The 20,307-nt window shown below is 29.9% G+C and overlaps 1 protein-coding gene across 1 annotated transcript in view; it reads left to right on the top strand.

Annotated features, from left to right (window-relative positions):
- Positions 1 to 417: 417 nt before the first annotated feature.
- Positions 418 to 20,307, top strand: part of LOC111627863 (AT-rich interactive domain-containing protein 4B-like) — a 64,435-nt gene continuing 44,545 nt past the window's right edge. Inside the window, exons 1-4 of the mRNA XM_023371527.1 lie at positions 418 to 456; positions 846 to 982; positions 6,616 to 7,486; positions 19,157 to 19,212. Of these exons, the coding sequence (XP_023227295.1) occupies positions 418 to 456; positions 846 to 982; positions 6,616 to 7,486; positions 19,157 to 19,212 (1,103 nt within the window). The remainder of the gene's footprint in view (positions 457 to 845; positions 983 to 6,615; positions 7,487 to 19,156; positions 19,213 to 20,307) is intronic.

The following is a 20,307-nucleotide window of genomic DNA, read 5'->3' as shown; positions in this document are numbered from 1 at the left end:
ATCTTTTATTTAAAAATATGTAATTTGATTATTGTGATTCAATTTTCAGTCTTAAGTTCATATTTTCTGTATCTAATCAAATCTTACTATGTGCAAATTGATTTATTGTTTTACATCAAGGAAATTGTTATATATATAAGAATCTCTTTGATGTAAACATTAACAAAATAGCTAGATTAGCAAAAGTTTAGTGAGTATATATATATATACACGCAGTAGATTCTTTCTATTCTAACCATCCCTTGCACAATAGATGCAGGATTACTGAGAGTGTATAAACCTAAATGCAATGAGTAACATGACCTGTTGCTCTTCAATACTGATTTTTTTTTTATTTTTTGAGAAGGGTGGGAAACGATATGGCACCTGAGTAAACAAGAAAACAAGATACGTGACATGAGTAACATTTTCATTAAAATGGAAATGAGGAATGGAATGGAAGGCTATCACAGTGGGGTACGTTGGATAAATGAGAGGGCAGATTATTAAGGACCAGATTAGCAAGACTATATATATACATACACATTACATGTACATACATGTTACATAAACAACTAAAAAATAATTTTTTCCATGAAGTAATGTTATTAGAACATATTTTGCAGAAAATTTTGTTTTATTTCAAATAAACTATTTTAAGAAAAAGCAAAGAAATTATTAATTAGCAATTAAAAGAACAAATAATAAGGAAGAGTTTGAAGATAACAGATTTAACATTAAAAAGAAAAAAACTATTTCATAATTAACAAAGATTTATAAAAAATTTGATGTTGTATGTAAATAAAATTTATATAATAACTAATATTTAATAAATATATTAAATTTAATCTTATTTCTTTATAAAGGCAGCTGATGAGCCACCGTACCTGACTGTTGGGACAGATGTCAGTGCAAAATATAAAGGTGCATTTTGTGAAGCCAAAATAAAAAAGGTTAATAGAATGGTTAAATGTAAAGTAAGTAGCTTTAATTTGAAATTTTAGTATGTTCTTTTATAGTAAAATAAATTAATTATAAAGAATACAGTTTTAATGTTTCTTATACATTATCGATTTGCATATTTTCTCTTAGTTTTTAGTTTTTTCTATAAATACTACCTATTAAGAAATAGATTAAAAGATTTGGGAAAGCTTTAATTTTATTGATTTTCAAATTATTTATATAGGATTATTTTTAATTATTCTGAATAGTTACAGATTCCATTACTTACAATTTCAAAACATATTTATTTAAGTACTGCTTTCTATAATGTAAATATTATAAGCACTATAGAAGATTGTTTAAAAATTTAAAGATTTCTCTTACTATAGATAAAACATTAATAAATACAAATTAGATGTTTTATTAGACAACATAATTTTTTATATTTTCATATGTATATTATTTTTTGTTATTGTTATGATGGTAATGTAAATATTAGTGTTGGACTGAATATTTGATATTATTCAGTATGTGGGTATATTCAGCCACAGAATAAATATTTGTTATTTGAGTGAATACTAAACACACCTTCAGTATTTGAACAAAATACTTTCTCAAAGCTAAACTGTTTAGCCAAAAAATCTCATTTTACTTGGGGGAGAGAGAGAAAAGAAAAATGAAACACAAAGTATCTATAGAATGAAAAGAGTATTTAAAAGCTTAGATATTTGAAAATATTGTAATTTATTCATTTCCAAAACAAATATAACTTTAATAAATGATCTTGAGCAAATATTATTTATTAATAATCGTAATTCAAGAGTAATAAATTATGATTAAAGAACAGTAATGCTTCTACATTCATAGAAAATAAGTGATTTTGTTGGTCATCATAAATACTTTCAGCTTCACTGAATATACTGTACATTCACTAAATACACTACTTGGTGGTCTGCCAAAAATGAGCCTTAATGGCAGGATTTAATTTTTTACTTTTCCTCATAATTAATAATAATTTTTTTAAAATAAAAATTTATATAATCTTCCTTATTAAATAGAAGATGCTTTCATTCACCTTACTTGAAAGCCTGGCACTCACATGTGAAAACGGATGATAGAAGCTGTCAGCAGAATGGCAAATTGATGTCACTTTTGCCATCAAATCTGACAAAATATGAAGTTGAAAATTTTCAACTTTTGCTGTCACTGAAAGTGGAATGGTAAAAATTAGACCAATAGGAAGGCCATTTAGCAATGTCGTCACAAAGATCATGTGGGACAATAGCATTTGAACTATGATGGTCAGCAAGGCTAAAATGCTTTATTTATATACTAATAAGCTAATATATTTCATTTATATGCTATATTACTATCTGATTTAAATATTAATGCCAAATAGATGTACTTACTGTGTAAAGTATTCGGAATGGCGTAATTGTAATTCAAGTTCAAAAGTATTGGATATTTCTAACTTTCAACGATTTTGAATATTTTTCCTATCCAAATTCTTTGTTTTTGAGCTTTTTTATTTGCAATAAAATCATAGACAAACTTAGAAAGTTTAATTGATATAACAAAGCAATCCTGATAGGCATCATTTTCAACTACTGGCACATGGCCTACCTACTGTAGTAGTTGTTTATACTTATGGCTGGCAGAAAGCATGCATTTCAATTGTACGGTAATTTCCACATGTGAGTACATACAACATGGAAAGAAGACAGAACAGCAAGTTTTAGCTTGCCATTTTTATCAATGGATTCTGTCGACAGAAATGGCCCTTTCTGCATGTGAGTACCAGGCTTAAGCCATTTGTTTGATGTAGTTTTAAATAAATTAGCTGATATTCAGCCAAATATGAAGTATTTGGTAGTCAAGAATGGCAAGAATATTCAGTATTTGATATTTGGCAGCAGTGACTTACAAGTAATTAATCATTATTCAACCAAAAAATTTAGTTTGTCCAACCCTAGTAAATATGATACTTGTCATTTGTAAAAGCTGTGTCAAAGCATGTGTCATTTGTGTCAGTTTCCAAAATAAAAGTGTAACTATTAAAAACAACTGTTTTGTTGTATTGTGATCTGTTAGTATTTATATCTGTGTTATAAAATTCCTGACTTTTTAACATACAAGTGTTGTTTGGAAATGAAAGAATCTCTTTTAATTGATACTGTTTTACTATTGGGTTGTTCAGAAAGTAATTTCATTTTTTTTTACCACTAGACGGATTAGTCGTATTTTTCCTGCCATTTTCATTCTAAACCGTATTATCATTATATATTTTGACAGCTAGCATTTTAAGGCTTATTTGAAAAAATTTTGTTTGATTTTGTGCAATTGTTTATTTTTTGTGTCCTATCAAATATGGAAGATTGAAAGCAGCATTTTTGGCATATTTTTGCTCTTTTATTACTGAAAAGATAAGAATGCTGTTCAAGCAAGAAAAAAATTGTGTGACGTGTATGGAGAAGATGTATTGACAGAATGACAGTGCCAAAAGTGGTTTGCAAAATTTCGTTCTGGCAATTTCAATATTGAAAATGCACCATGTTCTGGATGGCCAGACAAAGGCATTGAAAACAAAATAAAGGTACTGATTGAAGCAAACTGCCGAATAACAACACGTGAAATCACTAAGAGATTAAATTTATCAAATTGAACTGTTTATGATTACTTGAAACAAATTGGTTTTGTCTCAAAGCTTGATATATGGGTTCCACATGTTCTTAAAGAGAGATGCTCTCTTTGGTGGGATTTTAAGGAAATTTTTTTTTGGAGCTTTTACCAGACAATTTAACAATTGATTCGAAAGTGTACTGGCATTGAGTAAACAAATTGAGAATATCATCAAACAGAAAAGGAGGCCAGAATTGATCAACAAAACAGGTGTAGTGTTTTACCACGATAGTGTCAAATTTCACACAAATTTGGTAACTCTTCAGAAACTGTTATAACTTAGATGGGATGTGCTATCACACCAACCATATTTGCCAGATCGAGCACACTCGTATTATTACTTGTTCCAGTCTATACAAATTTTTTTTAACTGTAAGACATTTACTTGAAATGACAATGTCAAAAATCACTTGGATCAGTTTTTGTAAGCAACGATCAAAACTTTTATGAATGTGAAATCATGCTACTACCAGAAATGATGACAACAGGTATTTGACCAAAATGGTTGATATATAATTCAATAAAATATTTATTTGTTATAAAAATATTGTTTTTTTCTCCATGGAAAAAAATGAAATTACTTTCCGAATAAAACAAATGAAGGTACAAAGATCAATTTTGTTCAAGGATAGTCCAGATAGTTCAGATTTACTTTTTGTAAAGTAATGGTCCATAGATATTGTGATGTCCTATACATCTCAAATTTACCTGGATTCAGATTTGCCTGAGCTCCATGCTAGACTTCCCAACTTTTTGAGCAATATTTTTTCAATTTCATTTGAATGAATTCAAGTTCTTTAATCCACAAGGATGGGAGGTATATTGCTGTTTACACAATGCCCAAAATCTCTCAATGAGACTGGCTTGGGTTACATTGGGGCATTGTTTTCTTTTTTCACAAACTCAAGCTCAGTACTTTGAAGGTAGTCAGTAACTTTACAGGCATAATGGGCTGTTTCTAGATCTGGGCAGAACACCACACTTTCAGTGTTATGGTGTTTTTGGATGAAGGAATTAAGTAGTTTTTAATGCACTCTTTCTCTTTGAGATAAATATCAGCATTGATAGATTAGCAATAAATAAAAGGTTGAGACATATGTAAGCTCTCAGTCTGTACGCTATTGAGACTGTGAGCTTAAGGAAAACCCATGTCAAAAGGATGGAGGTGGCGGAGATGAGGATGCTCCGTTGGATGTGTGGGGTTATGAGACGGGATCACATTCGAAATGAATGTGTGAGGGGGACAGTGAAAGTTGTGAACATAGAAGCAAAGATTCAGGAAGCGAGGTTGAAGTGGTTTGGTCATGTGGTACGGAGGGAAGAAGGGTATGTGGGAAGAAGGGTTATGCAGATGAGGGTGATGGGTTGGAGGCGGCTGGGACGGCCGCGGAAAAGGTGGATGGATCTTGTGGAGGAGGACTTGAGAGAAAAGCATCTGAATGTGGAGGCAGCCCAGGACAGGGAGCAGTGGAGACGACTCACCAGAAACAGCGACCCTACATAGTGTGGGAAAAGCTGAAGAAGAAGAAGAGGTGTTTTTGGATGAAGGAATTAAGTAGTTTTTAATGCACTCTTTCTCTTTGAGGTAAATATCAGCATTGATAGATTAGCAATAAATAAAAGGTTGAGACATATGTCTGTATTCATCAGTTGCCTGCCATATTAAGTACTTTTCTGGAAATTTAGTTTCCTATAAACCTAACTTCATGAAGTACATCTCACTTGTTAGTGGAATGATAGAATTTTATTCCAGGCACTAGTTTGGGTCTTCAAGAAAATATGTCTCGTTATCTAGCACCATTACTTTTTCTTCTTCCATATGTAGCTGAACATCAAGTTTTCAGAAATTAGTTTTTGCTCTATGTTCCTGTTCCAGATTGTACTTTGGAGCTGGTTTCTTTCTGTGGACAATGATGCCTAACTTCTTAACCTTTATGTCATGTAGGTTACTTACTGCAAGACCAAGTTTTGTAGTAAATACCCTACAAGCAGTTTTGCAGCTGCTGTTCTCAATGATGTCTCGGGTCTCATTTGAATATGCATTCTACTGCACGTGTAACTTTAATGGTTCCTATGCTTGCAGGTCACCCAGTAGACTTTCGATACTCTGCAGTTTCATGTTTCTCAAACCTCTCCAACGTTCAGTTGATAATTGTTTGTCAGATATTTTTAAGCATAAAATGTTGCCTAGTGAGATTTAGATCTCTTTCTGAAATCTTTTAATAGTAATGGCAAAAATGTAATATATGCTTTTATGCATATATTTATTATAATAAGTATTTATAATTAAAATGTTTAGTACAGAATAAATGATCATTTATATCAATGATGTCCAAACCACAACCTCCAGTTCAAGTCCAGCCTGTGGCACATGTTAATTTGTATCACAAATGTATTTGATGCATTACTTATAAATGATAGAAATAGGAATATGATAGAAATGATAGAAATATATATGGAATGTACAAAATATTTGTGTCCTACCTATCTATGTTTTAGTGCAGTTTGGCCTACAAAATTGCAACATAAGTCACAGGCTGATGTCCATTCTGGTAGTCTTGTGATTGATGCTGAGCTGCCAAGGCACCCATCACTTTATAGTAATCTAGTTCATCACATATCATGTTGTATGCCTGGGTTTGGCCAACATCAAATTCTGCAGTAGTGTCTTCCACAGTCACCTGTCTCTGACTTCTACTTGCAGTGTTATTCTCTTCAATGGTCATACTTGTCTCTGTCAGTCTTGTGGCCATCATGGAATTGTTCGCAGCATTACACCATTTGTGTTGACAGTACATTTGGTATATACACCTTTACCAGGCACTTATCGATTACAATGCCAGATATGCCATCATGCGAGCTTACAATTGCTTGCACGTAAGCCTCCTATTGATAAGTATATTAATTATTTACAAAAACTTTGCAAAATAAAAAGGGGAGATTCCCTGCCTCTCATTCTGAGCATTTTATAGAGGAATCATGGGAAGAAAATATACCCTTTCAACATACTTTAAGCCCTTACACTAACAACAGGTACATTGAAACTTCTGCTAGTTGTGCCATTACTATATTTACTGATGGATCTAAGTACGAAAATAATGTTGGCGCCAGTTTTGTTGTTTACCGCAATGAAATAGAAATTTACTGTGAATCATTCCGACTTGGCCCTCTTTGTAGTATATTCCAGGCTGAACTTTATGCTATTTTGCAGGCGGTTGTTTGGTGTGAACGGGTTATTAACAATACTCAAATCATGATAATAACTGACTCTCTTTCCTCACTTAACGCAATTAAAAAATTATCTGATCATCCACTGGCCTTTTATATTCAACGTATATTAGTTGATTCTGATAACGATTATTACTTTAAATGGATACGCTCACATAGTGAAGTTCGGGGTAACGATCGAGCAGATCATCTAGCCAAGACAGCTGCTGTTGACCAGAATATTGTCGTCAGTTACAACAAGATCTCTACAAAGGTACTGAAAGAGATACTTTGTCAAGATATGCTTATGGACTGGCAACGTGATTGGGATGATAACATATCTATTACTAAGCAATTTTTCCCCAATATTTTAAAATTTTTGCATAATACTTGGATCTTAGTTACTCATCATACTGTACAATTCTACACTGGCCATGGCCGTTTCAATTCTTATCTCAGTCGCTTTACGTCACATAATAGCAAACTTTGTCCTGTATGTGGAATTAATGATAGCAGCTATCACTATATTTTTGAATGCCCCATGACTGAAATTGAAAGGCATCACTTGCGCACTTTCCTGAATAGTAATAATCGTCCTTGGCCTTGTGAAATTCATGACCTCACTTCTGACAAGGAAACTCATGACCTACTTTTTCAATTAATTGAAAAATATTTTCAGGTCACTACTATATCTTGAGTTCTGCCTCCATTGTGTATTTACATTGGTATTACTATGTTTTAGTATGGCTTTATTTTCTTACCCGCTCTGTTTATTTATTCTTCTGCATTGTAATCGATTGTGTATTTAATGTGCTTTATGTCGTCACTGTTAAATCTGAAGATCTTTTGTGGTCAAATCGTAATTTGACATATATTTAATTTTGGCTACAACCGTAATCCACCAATACCACTTTGTAGCGCTGGAAGTGACTTTCATTTTATTTTAAGGATTTCACTGTGGTTAGACACGCTGTGTCTTCATATTTAGCATGGAGTTCTCACATGAAGTTTCCACATGAAGTTTTCAGTGGATACCTGGTTATCTGTGTTACACACCGGCTCATGTTAGAAATGCTCTTCAAATATGCATGTGCTCAATATTATCTGTGGCTCTGGTTTTCTGCGGTTATGGTTATCTGCGTTACACTGCTATAGTGGTTGGGAGAAAACCTACCTTCTGCTACTTTGTTCTACTTTGTATTTATCTGTATTTTGTATTTATCTGTGATGCATGCAAAACTTTTGTGACATAAGAGTAACTTTCTCCTATCATCTCGCTCTTTCATATTGTGCATGCAAAACTTTAGTGGTGTTTGTAATGTATACTTGTGATTATCTACTGTATTTCATTGCAATTTTTATTGTACCATTGTAATACTGTTGTGATATTTATAGCATTTATTGTTACATAGGTGTTTAACCAACTACGATAACATTATATCCTGAACATATCTTTTAATATTTTCTTTTCAAATCTCTTTTTGTGTACGATACCGGTGTTACAGGTTTTATATTAACTGCAATTAATTATGTTCAATTCTGCTGTACTACATGTTATATTTTAATTGTAAAAGTTGCTCTGGCAGCAATTATATATAATTAATATTTTGTATTTTAAATACTGTCATTTGTACGTTACTTTTGTTAATTTTATTACATTTATCTATTCCCTCTCCATTCACTGTACAACTGATACATATGACTGTTCTGCAATGTAATTATTGTAAATGTGTAATTTCTGTATGTAACACCTGATTATGCTATGCGATATCAGGCATATAACAAAAGTTATGTTAATAAATTTAATGAAATGAAAATGAAAAATGAAAATGCCAGATATGCCATGTATAGTACCTATTCATAGCAGACAGTTGCCCACATTTTATCCTTTGTGCTTGTCTGCATTTCATGTCTATTTACCATCTTCTAAGCATGGGGGAAGGCACATTCTAAATATTTGCTATAATTTTGGAGTACTGCTATTCATGTGCAACATGCATCTTAACAATGCCTTCTAATGTTTCAAAACAGGTGATGTTGCTACCAGTGTATTATTATTTTTTATCCTATAAGTGCACCAGCTCCAAAATAATGAATACTTATTTTTAATAAGTCAGTCCCTGATTTACAGCCTTCCAACTTAAAATAGCTGAAACTGGTATATTAAGAATATTATCTTTGAGTCAAAAAAAATGGTTTGCATTCACTAATGATATGGTATAATAGTTAATGTTAAATGAAGTACTGGAATGGGCAATAAACAATAACTAGTAATTTTATTAATTGAGTAACATTATTAATTGAGTTAATAATGAATTTAAATAAATAAATAAATAAAAATTAAGTTTTATTATTTATATTATAATTTGTTAAATTTTATTTATGATATTTCCTCAATATAATTTTTGGTTCCTTTGAATGCAGTTGTCTTCCTGATGTTTATACAAATTTCGTATATTAATTTAATAAAATATCATTATTAAATTGTAGCTCTAAAAATACCTTTTAAAACATATTTTAAACAAAGATTGGCTTAGAGATGTTTATTGGTGGCTTGATAAATGTGAAAATATATTATTATTTGTCACCGGAACAGACTTTCTCCATATCAATAGTGAAGAGTCGTGTTTATGTCATAAAGACATTGTCTTCTTGGTCAGTCTGTGTTAATTGTTATTATTTAAGCTAAAACATTTTAAGATAAACTCAAACATATATTTTAAACAAAAATTTTAATCTTACATATATATGTCTCTTTGACAAATGTTAATGTTAAGGATTGGCTTTATTTATTGGAGAGCCAATGTATACATAAGTAACACTAAATTCCATTTGTTAGAGGTAAATGATTCCACTGTCACCTTTGTCTTATGTTATCACCAGACACACAAACAGCAAGATACCTCACCACATTTTATCATGTCAGAAAGACTTTTTAAATAACAAAAAGTAAAATTATTTTAGAGCCATTTTTTGACATGGAAAAACTATTGCATATTATAAACATTTGTCTATAATGTGGAAGTTGGAAGGTATTTTTAACACATGATCTGCAAATTGCAAAACATTACTATACCAACATCCTATAACTGGATATTTGTAATTTACTAGAATACCACAAATAGCTTTGTAAATCCATTAAGATATTTAATATAAAAACAAAAAATATATATACTGATAAATTACTGTTCTAAAATTGGAATGTGTAGAACAAGATATAAAATTTAAAAATTTTTTACATAACTTTAAGTGTACACAAAGACAATAAATATGTTATCAAATTTTTTGTATTATTTATATATTTATTTATACTTTTACAAATGATGTTGCAAAGAAAACAGTGTAACCACCCCTAAATAACAATTAAACAACAATATCTGTTAAAAATAGAGAAAATTAATAAGAAGAATATAAATTTCTTTTACATAAAACTTTGAATCTATGGAAATTAAAATACAATTTATATTTAATTTTTTTGATTGCCTTCTGGTAGCAGAAGAAAAATGATTAAATTATAACGTTAAGATGGCAGAAAAGGACAGCAATACATGATAGCTGTCTTGTATTTACATATATTAATTAATGTAGTGTGATGGAAGCAGACCATTGAAATATTTGTAGTTGAAAATTTGGTTGAAATAATCAATACATTTGAACATGTCTGGTAGGCCTAGATGAGAGCAAGCAACTTCAGAGGAGTTAATTATCAGTAGATGAATTAATTTATTAAGAAGAATAGGAAAGATGAGGCTGATGAGTGCAGAACACTAGACATTACCTTCCAGGTGAGGGACAATAGATTCAAAAAAGACCTAGAATATATCAGGTCAATTGCTCTATCAGTAAGAGGCTACAAGAACTGCAGTATGGTGTAGATCACAAAAAACATACCACTACTCTGTCTTTACACCTTATGACACCTTAACAGAAAATCACATGCACATAGATCTCAAAAAATGCATCTGTAATCACATGATCCCAGCAGTACAACCAACTCAGAATTCTGAAAGCATTGGAATTCACAAATCTGAAATTAAAAGCATGTGCATAAACTTTAAGGAAGAAAAATAGTTGGTTATAAGTTTGGCAGTACTTTTACGATAAACTGGGTATCCGTTATAGTTTAATATTTTAATTTTGTGATATGCAATTATCACTTTTTGAAAATATTTGCAAAGTTCGTGTTCATATTGTTTCAGGTTCACATGACACATTTCATAATATGTCCACTTTTGAAGTTGTGTCAATTCATGTTGCATCTATTTGGCAGAAATTTTGCACATGTGCAGATTGTTTTGTAAAATTTTATGCACAGTTGCCTGGTCAATACCTGTTTGTGTTGCCAACTCCTGAAGAGACCATTGCATGTCATCCTCTAAGCATTGGATGATCATGGCATGAGCAACATTGATATGAACAGTTCTATGGTGTCTGGTGTGAGGCATGTCAGCAGTTGCTATTCTTCCATGTTCAAAAGCTGCCACACACCTTGCAACAGTTCTGTATGGGAGAACATGCTCATTGACAGCTTCTATGAGCTGTGCGTGACATTTCTTCACGTTTTGCCTTCAAAGCAGTGCAATTTTTACATATGCATCTGTTCCATTTGACTCATATCCATACTGAATGATGGTCAAAAACCAACTGACTTTCCACTCCATTTTTGTCGATGTTCTGGAACATCCACACCATCTAGCAGCATTATTGTGCAATAATATGTATTAATGTCATAGTTGTTTGTGGAAAATGTGAACTGTGGCATGGGATTCTGCAGAAAAAATATTTTGCCATGACTACTTACAAGTGACCCATGTATATTAAATATCTTACTGAATTTACAAAGGTATTTGTGGTATTCTAGCAGAATGTTACAGTAACTTCTGAAAAGAAAAATCTTTCATATCTTTAAATACATCATTTATGATCACTTGGTACCAAAATCAAATCACTTTAAATTATTTGTACCAAAGTCATTATTCTTAAATACTGTTTCTGTTAAATTATTATTAAATATTACTTTACTGTCTAAACAACAAATTTATGTAATTTGTACAATTTTAAAATGAATAAAAGTTCATTGTTGATTTTTATATTTTAAAAATACAAACTAAAGTAATTTTATTTTGTTTTAAATTATAAAAATAATTTAAGAATGATTTTAACAATAATCACTATTATAAATAAAATAATTTTTTCTTAACATTCATAAAGTTAATACAATTTGAGAATATTGTTAAGTTATTACAAATGAACAGTTATGTGAATTTAATGTTGTTGCTCTCTTCTGTGCAAACATCTATCTCCAATTTATTCAAGCTAGGAAGAGTCCATTTCATTACACATTTTATTGCATTTTATTTTAGAAATAATCTTCAACTGCTGAAACATCTTTCAAACAAAGATGTTTTTGAAATGACTTTTAATGTAATTATCATGTAATGGCTAAATGAATAGATATAATAATATAAACTTTTCTGTCTTGAAAAGATAAATAAAGCAGTTAGTTTTTCAAAATCTTATTGTATTATTCTTAAATAAAATTTACTGAATCAATAAGAATATTATTTAGTTTTCATACTTAATAAACATCTATTTTTATGAAACTTTTTAAATTAATAGTTTAGAGCAATATTAATAATTACAATATTATATCAGTGCAATTTTCAGTAGAATTTGTGGCAGTGACTTGTTTCAACTTATAATGGTGTGCAGAGAAAAATTTTTTATGCACATCATTAAGCATGATATGAATCAGATAGCATGCTTTTAACTTGGTGTGTACTTTTTTTTATAGACTAAACTTATTTAAAATGTCAGTTGAACCTGGTATAATTTGGGCTTGTTTGCTTTATGAATTTAAACTCTGTTCAGAGGCAGCAGAAGTGTCTTGTAAGATACGTGTATCATTTGGAAAAGATGTTGTATCATAATATACTACACAGAAATAGTTTAAAAAATTTGCTACTAATGACAAATCACTTAAAGATGCATCATGTTAAGGTAGTCCCTTCATTATTGATAATGAAGAATTCCATACTGCTGTTGAAATAATTTTAGATTAACATGTCAAGACTTTCAAAAATGTTTAGTATAAGTAATAAAACTATTCATATACATTTGCATCAACTAGAAAAATCAAGGAAGCTAAGCAAATGGGTCCCACATACATTATCAGATAACAATAAATTTCAAAGATTATTAATTTGTTCATCGCTTCTTTCATGTCAAAAACAATCCATTTTTAGATTGTTTGCTCACTAGTGACAAGAAATGGATCATGCACCCTAACAGGAAGTGAACTTATCATTGGTTGTCACTAAACAGTTCAGTTCTGCACACTTCAAAGTCACTGCTTCCTCACAAGACTGTGCTTTGTATGTGGTGTATTGCACCGAATATTGTCCAATATGAGTTTCTTGCTGCAGGCGAAATAATTACAGCCAAGATCTACTTGATGCAACTTGATCTTATGCAGGATGCTTACTTCAGAAACGGCCAAAACTGTCTAATTGGAAGAAAGTGCTATTCTTACAGGACAATACAAGATTACATACTGCAAAACTTATCCTAAAGCAAATCTGAGATGATTTTTTACTTTAGGATGGGAAATGCTCCCTCATCTTCCATATTCTCTGGAAATTTATCTAACTAATTATTTCTTTTCTTGGCACTAGACAATCAGATGTGAGACAGACAGTTCTATAATAAAAAATATTGAAGTGGAGGTTACTAGATTTTTTACTTCTGAAGAAAAAATGTTTTATAAAAGTGGTATTTAAAACTTGTATTTCATTAGGAAAGAGTTGTCAATTGTAAAGGTGGTTATTTTAATGAATCAAACATTTTATGAAAATTTCTGCATTTGTTCAATTTTCATTATAAAAAAAACTGCAAAAACTTTTTTGGTTACCTGATAGAAATATTATTAAGAATATTTTGAAAATAACAAGAATAACATCAATTTATGCAATATTTTTAAAAGTATTATATAAAGTTGTTGAAATTTTATTGAAATCAGTATTACTAACATCAATGTCATTAATTTTACCAGTAGTAAATTTTTTCTTATATCATACAAACATTATTGAGAAAGTTGTGTAGTGAACATATCAAAATTTTATCTAAATAAGAGTGCATATTTATATTTTCACAAGTTTTATAGCATTAAACATTTAATTAAAAATAAATGAATTTATATAAATTCTTTATATTAAAAACTTATGCAATATACTTTGATGATCATAGTTTTTATGATGAGAAATTTATTGATTTTACTATTGTAATTTCTTGCTTATAATATGCAGATGTTATTTTTTGTTGATGAAAAAATTTATCATTGTATAATTTGTGCAACTTTGCCAAATACCAACTTTATAATCATAAAAAATTTTCAAGAATTTTTATCATTTTATATTGTAGAGTATAATGATTAAAAAAGACCAATTTACAAAACTGGCCTTTATTACAGTTTATAATATTTAAATATCTTTAACTGAAATGCTTTTTTTTTTATTAAAAAAATTATTCTTTATCATCTGTTTAATACTAAACTAATTTCATTATGAATCTCATTGTATCTGTTTGATACTTGCCATATTGATCATAATTGAATATTAGAATGTTGAAGAAACTGAACTTTGGTTTTGTCAAGATGAATAATTATTTTTGTTTTATCATAATTTCTATATCTGATAATTTTAACATATTTTATTGTATTTATTTTGTATGTTAATAAATTTATATTATAAGCATTTTCATTTGATAAACTTCTTTGGAATATGTGGAAGAAGATATTCTAAATATTTTTCAGAAAGAAGAAGAATATTTTAAAAAAATTTCATATGCTAAAAATTATGCAAATAAATACTAATTATCCAGAACACTTGTGTGTTTGTTTATAAGCATACAACTGCATGCATACAGATGTATTGGATATGGTAGTACTTATTATTAAATATTTATAATACTGTAGATGAGTAAATATACAATAGAGCGTCATTTATCCGAATCAATTGGGGACTGGGGTTGTTCGGATAACCGATCATGTATGAAAAAAATATATTAATTTATCCTGTGTTGAAATTTTTCTCCGTTGCGTGTTGCTTCACATTGAATTTTCATCGATGTTAATCCTAACGAAGACTATTGTATTGTTAAAAATTATTTTTTTATTTTGTACAAACAAAATAAATATATTGAAAAATATGAAAACAATAAAAAATTATACTTTAGAAGTTAATTTAGTATTAAAAACGTAAAATATTTGAGTAGCCGAAGACATAGCCAAAGATTACAGTGCCACAGCACTGGCGAAAATTTAAATTTGCCGACTGGAATTCCTTCGGATAACCGACCTTCGGATAAATGACGCTCTACTGTATTACAAATTCTGAAGCATTTGTCAATTTTCACAAGTCTGACTTGTGGAACAACTGGCATGTAAAACAAAGAATTGATTACAAAACTGCAGCAGTGAAACAGTTTATTAATTTAGAATATATATACAGCATCATGAGAAGTTCATTGGCAGAGGAGAATATGTTTGTTTGTTCTTTTGTTAGTTTACCTCATCAAATATTTCCTTGATATATCTCTTTACTGGCCAACTATGAAGATATAATATTTATATATTTTATGATGAATTAGAAAGTAATCTTATTTTTAAATAAATTGAAGATAGTGTTACTGAGATTTTCAAAAACTAAAATTTGGAAAACTGATAAATTTATTTTTTTTTGTAAGGATACTTAATTCTCTTGCATGTAAAATGAAAGGGCATTAAAAGCACTTTAAAATGAGCCAAAAAAAGCTCTCTTTGATAAATTGTTACTGATTTACAACAGATTTTGTATATCAGAATATTAGTAATTATTGTGTTTGTAAAATTATAAAAAAACCCAAAAATTTTAAACATTTGGATTTTCAATGTTTTTCATAGATACTATTGATATATTAAAAATCAAGTTAATCTGAAACATTAAGGTTCAAAATTATTATTCAGTTGATTGATTCGATATGGAATAACTCAAATGATAAAAAAAGGAAAAATTGTTGGAAAAGTTAATCTTTGCAACACACAACTTCTGATCTGTGTCTGTTTTCTTTATTGTAGTATTTAATCCTAAAACTTCTACACATCTGAATACATTTGAAGTTCAATAACTGCAGTTGATTTATATTAGAAAGCAGATATATTTTGATCAAAGTTAATATTTTTTAAAAGTTTAAAGCAAAATTCAATTACTGTAAATGCCAGCATATAAATTGACTTAAGATTTTCAGCTCAAAATTTTGGTATAGACACAGGACTACCAGCTTCATGTTATCAAACTAAAAAATCTACCCCCCCTTGAAAGTCAATGAAAATAATTGAAAAAGTAAATAGTTAATTTAAATATACCTAAGATCATACAAGATACAATATAAAGATTTGAGGCCAAAGTTTTAAACGTGAAAACGTGTATGTTGGACGTTCAGTGCCACTTTCCAGTAAGCCTAGAAGTTTGACACTGGTGTTTGGATAGTCAGTGGAATTATGTTTGACATTCCAAACACCATTGTCAAACTTTTAGGCTTACAGGAAAGCAGTGCTGAACATCTGACTTACACGTTTTCGCGTTTAAAACTTCAGCCTCAACACAATGACAATACCAGATACATGCAACCAAGGCTATAATATGTCTAAATGAATACAGGCCTGATAGATATGGACATTGTATATATAATGGATTCCTTAAATGGTGCCATAAAAATAAATTTCATTAAAGATATAATCAATCAAATTACCAACCCTTTCATTAGTCACCTTTGTGAAGTGAACAACCTTCACACAGCTACATATGGTGTCCCTGTGTAAATATATATCTGGTACATAAGTTATCCCCTCCAACATTTGGTAAGCTAGAACTGAAATTTGGATATGGTATATGATAGTCTATCATTGTCATCAAGACACTATCCTTTCAAAATACAATGTATCAGGTAATCATAATTAAAGTATTCCTATTCAACAGTCTGGAGAAATATTTAACAGTCCAAATGCAACCAAATTTGGTATGGTGACATTTCAGGAAGTATCTTAATTTTGGCAGTCTTGAAAGACAATATCACACCATCTGTGAGAAGCATCACAGGTGATTAATTTTGGGCTGCCATTGAAGACACTGTTTGTTGTCTTCAGGTTATACACTTGAGAATAAGAACCACCTTGAGTATTATCCTCTGCATTGCTAAAGTCTCAGTATAGCATGAATGTCTTGTACAAATAAAATGTTTGCTTGCAGTGCCAAAGTAGTGAGTTCTGGTACAAAAATTTTTTTTTGCAGAAATTTCTGTATGTCTTTAAATGTTATTGTATCAGACTTTAGTTGCACTTGGACTGCCAAATATCTTCCTAGAGAGAGAGTTGAATAGGATATTTTACTTATACAGGGTGATCAGAATGATGTTTTAAAAATTTTGGGGATTGTAGAGGATGAAATTTTGAACGTTTTGATATAAGGAACCTACAGCCGGAAATTTGAACTAAAGTGTCTACAGCGGTAGGAAGTGCTTGACCGCTGTTCACTTTGGTAGCTACCTTTCTGTCCATTGGCGTCATGTTATTGCTGCAGATGGAAGACTGTAAATACACAACTACAGTGGTCTAACTGAGCCTGTGTACAGGACGTTGTGTACTTAGTGCTTGTCGTCCTTCAGGTCATCCCTTGCATCCACTAACGCTGTGCTGTAAACACACAACTAGTCAACATGAGTCCCTTCTGTATGCAACAACTGTAGGAACAGTTCATAAGCTTACAGAGCGCATCTTTACAGCATTTAATACCATCAGAGGGGAGCGTGGCATCTTACAGAGAGTCGGACAAAACATGGTTCGTCGTTGCACATTATGTAATGAAGTTGGTGGTCGTCACATTGAACATATACTCTAAAGTAGTACAGCCACTGATTTGATGTACAGTTTGATTGTACTCTACTATTTTGTCAATAAAACTTGTCATAAATACTGCATTCTGCTGTTTCATTCAGTTACCAACCACACAGAACGTGCAAAGTGCTATAGAAACTTTATACCTCATTTCCGGCTGTAGGTTCCTTATATCAAAATGTTCAAAATTTCATCCTCTACAATCCCCCAAATTTTTAAAACGTCATTCTGATACACCCTGTATATAGGACACCAAGCAAATGTTAAAAATCTTCAGTATGTTTTCTTGTATATTAATATATCAGGCCTACCAGGAAATATATTTGAGCCAAAATGACTATCTTCAAGAAATTATTAATAATTCACTCAGCATAATATCATGAAAGAACTACTACATTTAATATATGATAGTCAAAAACTATTGTGCATCTTTGCTCAAACTCTGCAGTTTGCTTCAGTGATGTATTGTTGGTATATTTATTAGAAACACATAGTGTTTATTAACACTAAACTTTTATTATGTTAATATCAATGTTAAATAAGGTCACTAAATATGAGTTCTAATTGGAAATATTTATAGTGGCTTGCTAGAGTTATGGTGATATACACAACAATTGTTAGAAACACTGTTCCATTCTGTATTAAAGGTTTGCATTGTATATCCCTTATATAAGTTTCCCCCTAGTTTTGAAGAGATTTTTTTCAGACTGAAATATAATGTATCAGCATTTACAGTATATGTATGTAAATTATAATTTAAAATATTTAGACCTTGTGTCATCAATATTTTATGAGATATGTATCACTACAGCCATCTAGTGAAAAAATAATGGATTTCTTTTTCCCCAACCTAACATGATGACTATATTTATAAACAGTGAAGGTACTGATAGGTTTACCTGTAACAAATGAGTTTTGGAGCTTTGCTTAAGTTTTACATAGGCTCCAACGANAAATATGTGTTACATTATATATATATAATATATATGTTTACATATATCCACCATAGTCAAATCTGTTTAATATAAACTTGATTAATTTGAATTATTAGATAATTTAAACTTGTTGTTATTCCACTAGATATTTGTATATAAATTAGTACAGTAAAACTTATATATATTGAATGAATGAATGTTAGAATATTCTATTCTCCATTTTTTGACAGCCAAATCCAGAGTTTTAATGCTTCACTGTACAATTTTTCATATATTACAATATTTTATATCATAAGTAATACAAATAGTCTTATGTTGAGTTAAAGAATTGTTTTTTCTCCATATAAATAGTTTCACTGGAGGAAGAGCTTTTATTATTGAAGAATTATGATTAGATTTATAACATAGTTTAATGACAGAATTTTGTAAATATTAGTAATGTATTAATAATATAAATTTTATATAATAATAATTTTTATATTTATAGACTTTAGATCAACTTCCTCTTACAAATCCAGAACATTTTGGTACACCAGNAGATTTGTATGAATAACACACAGCTTTCGTTATTACAGGAAATATTTCATCAATTATAACAAGTATTTCAAAATTAGAGTTTATCATGACAAATATTTAACGAAACATGTCATTACTGAATTTATTGCTAAATTACAGCAAAATGTACAGCGGTTTCGAAGATTGTGATTGCAAAACTCAAGTTATTTTGTGTTTTACGATGTTTCACATTCACATTTACATGTTTCGTATAATTTATCTTCTAAAGTCCTATCGTATTATGATAGGTTACCATAAATATATTTTAGTTAATTCGTATAGTGTGTAATAAATTAATTGGATCGATGTATATGTTTGATTAATTTCATATAAGTAAAATACCGAGAATATGTTGTGGTCTGTTTTAAGAATCCAATGGCCTATAGAATACATTTCAGAATTAATAAGTTGTAATTTATGTTAAAACAACTTCATCTGCTAAAAAATAGCGTTTCATAATTTTGAAATTTTTCTCATAATTATTCGTAATCATCTTACATTTATTTGCAAAAGTTCTCCATTAAATTACAAGTAGCATATTAAGTAAAATTCATTGAAAAGCGCGAACTACTTATCGAAAAGTTTTCAATATTTTTTACAATACTTAACTTTAATAGTTACAAGGACTATACTGAAGAACGAGCAATTAGTTATTATATTTTTCATTTAAAATATACAGGGGGTGCAAAAGTAGGTATAGAGTTGAGAATCTGAGAAGTACAAATGTTTGGTGTTCATTATTATTATTTTTATAATCTTTTATTAGTTTGTATTCCTTATTTGTGATTTAATTTGTACATAAAAATAAATGTCTTTTTCATAATAACAACTGTATGCCTGCTTTTGCACCCCCTGTATAATTATATAAAAGTTTGAAATAAATTTTAAATCATTGATGATGATTAGTGATATAATGGATTTAGTTGACATGATGCTGTATCTTTCATTACTAAAAAAAAAAAAAGCAAAGTATCACCATAATAACTAAGTGCTTTTGGGCTTTTTTTCACATAGTCCTTATCACTTGAAAATAATCTTTATGATTAGATTTAATACCATCAGAGGGGAGCGTGGCATCTTACA

The sequence above is a fragment of the Centruroides sculpturatus genome, unplaced genomic scaffold (assembly GCF_000671375.1).
Source record: "Centruroides sculpturatus isolate CEXI.00-Female unplaced genomic scaffold, Cexi_2.0 scaffold475, whole genome shotgun sequence".
Taxonomy (NCBI): domain Eukaryota; kingdom Metazoa; phylum Arthropoda; class Arachnida; order Scorpiones; family Buthidae; genus Centruroides; species Centruroides sculpturatus.
Note: the sequence above shows the minus strand (reverse complement) of the source record. Positions and strands in the feature narration are given on the sequence as shown.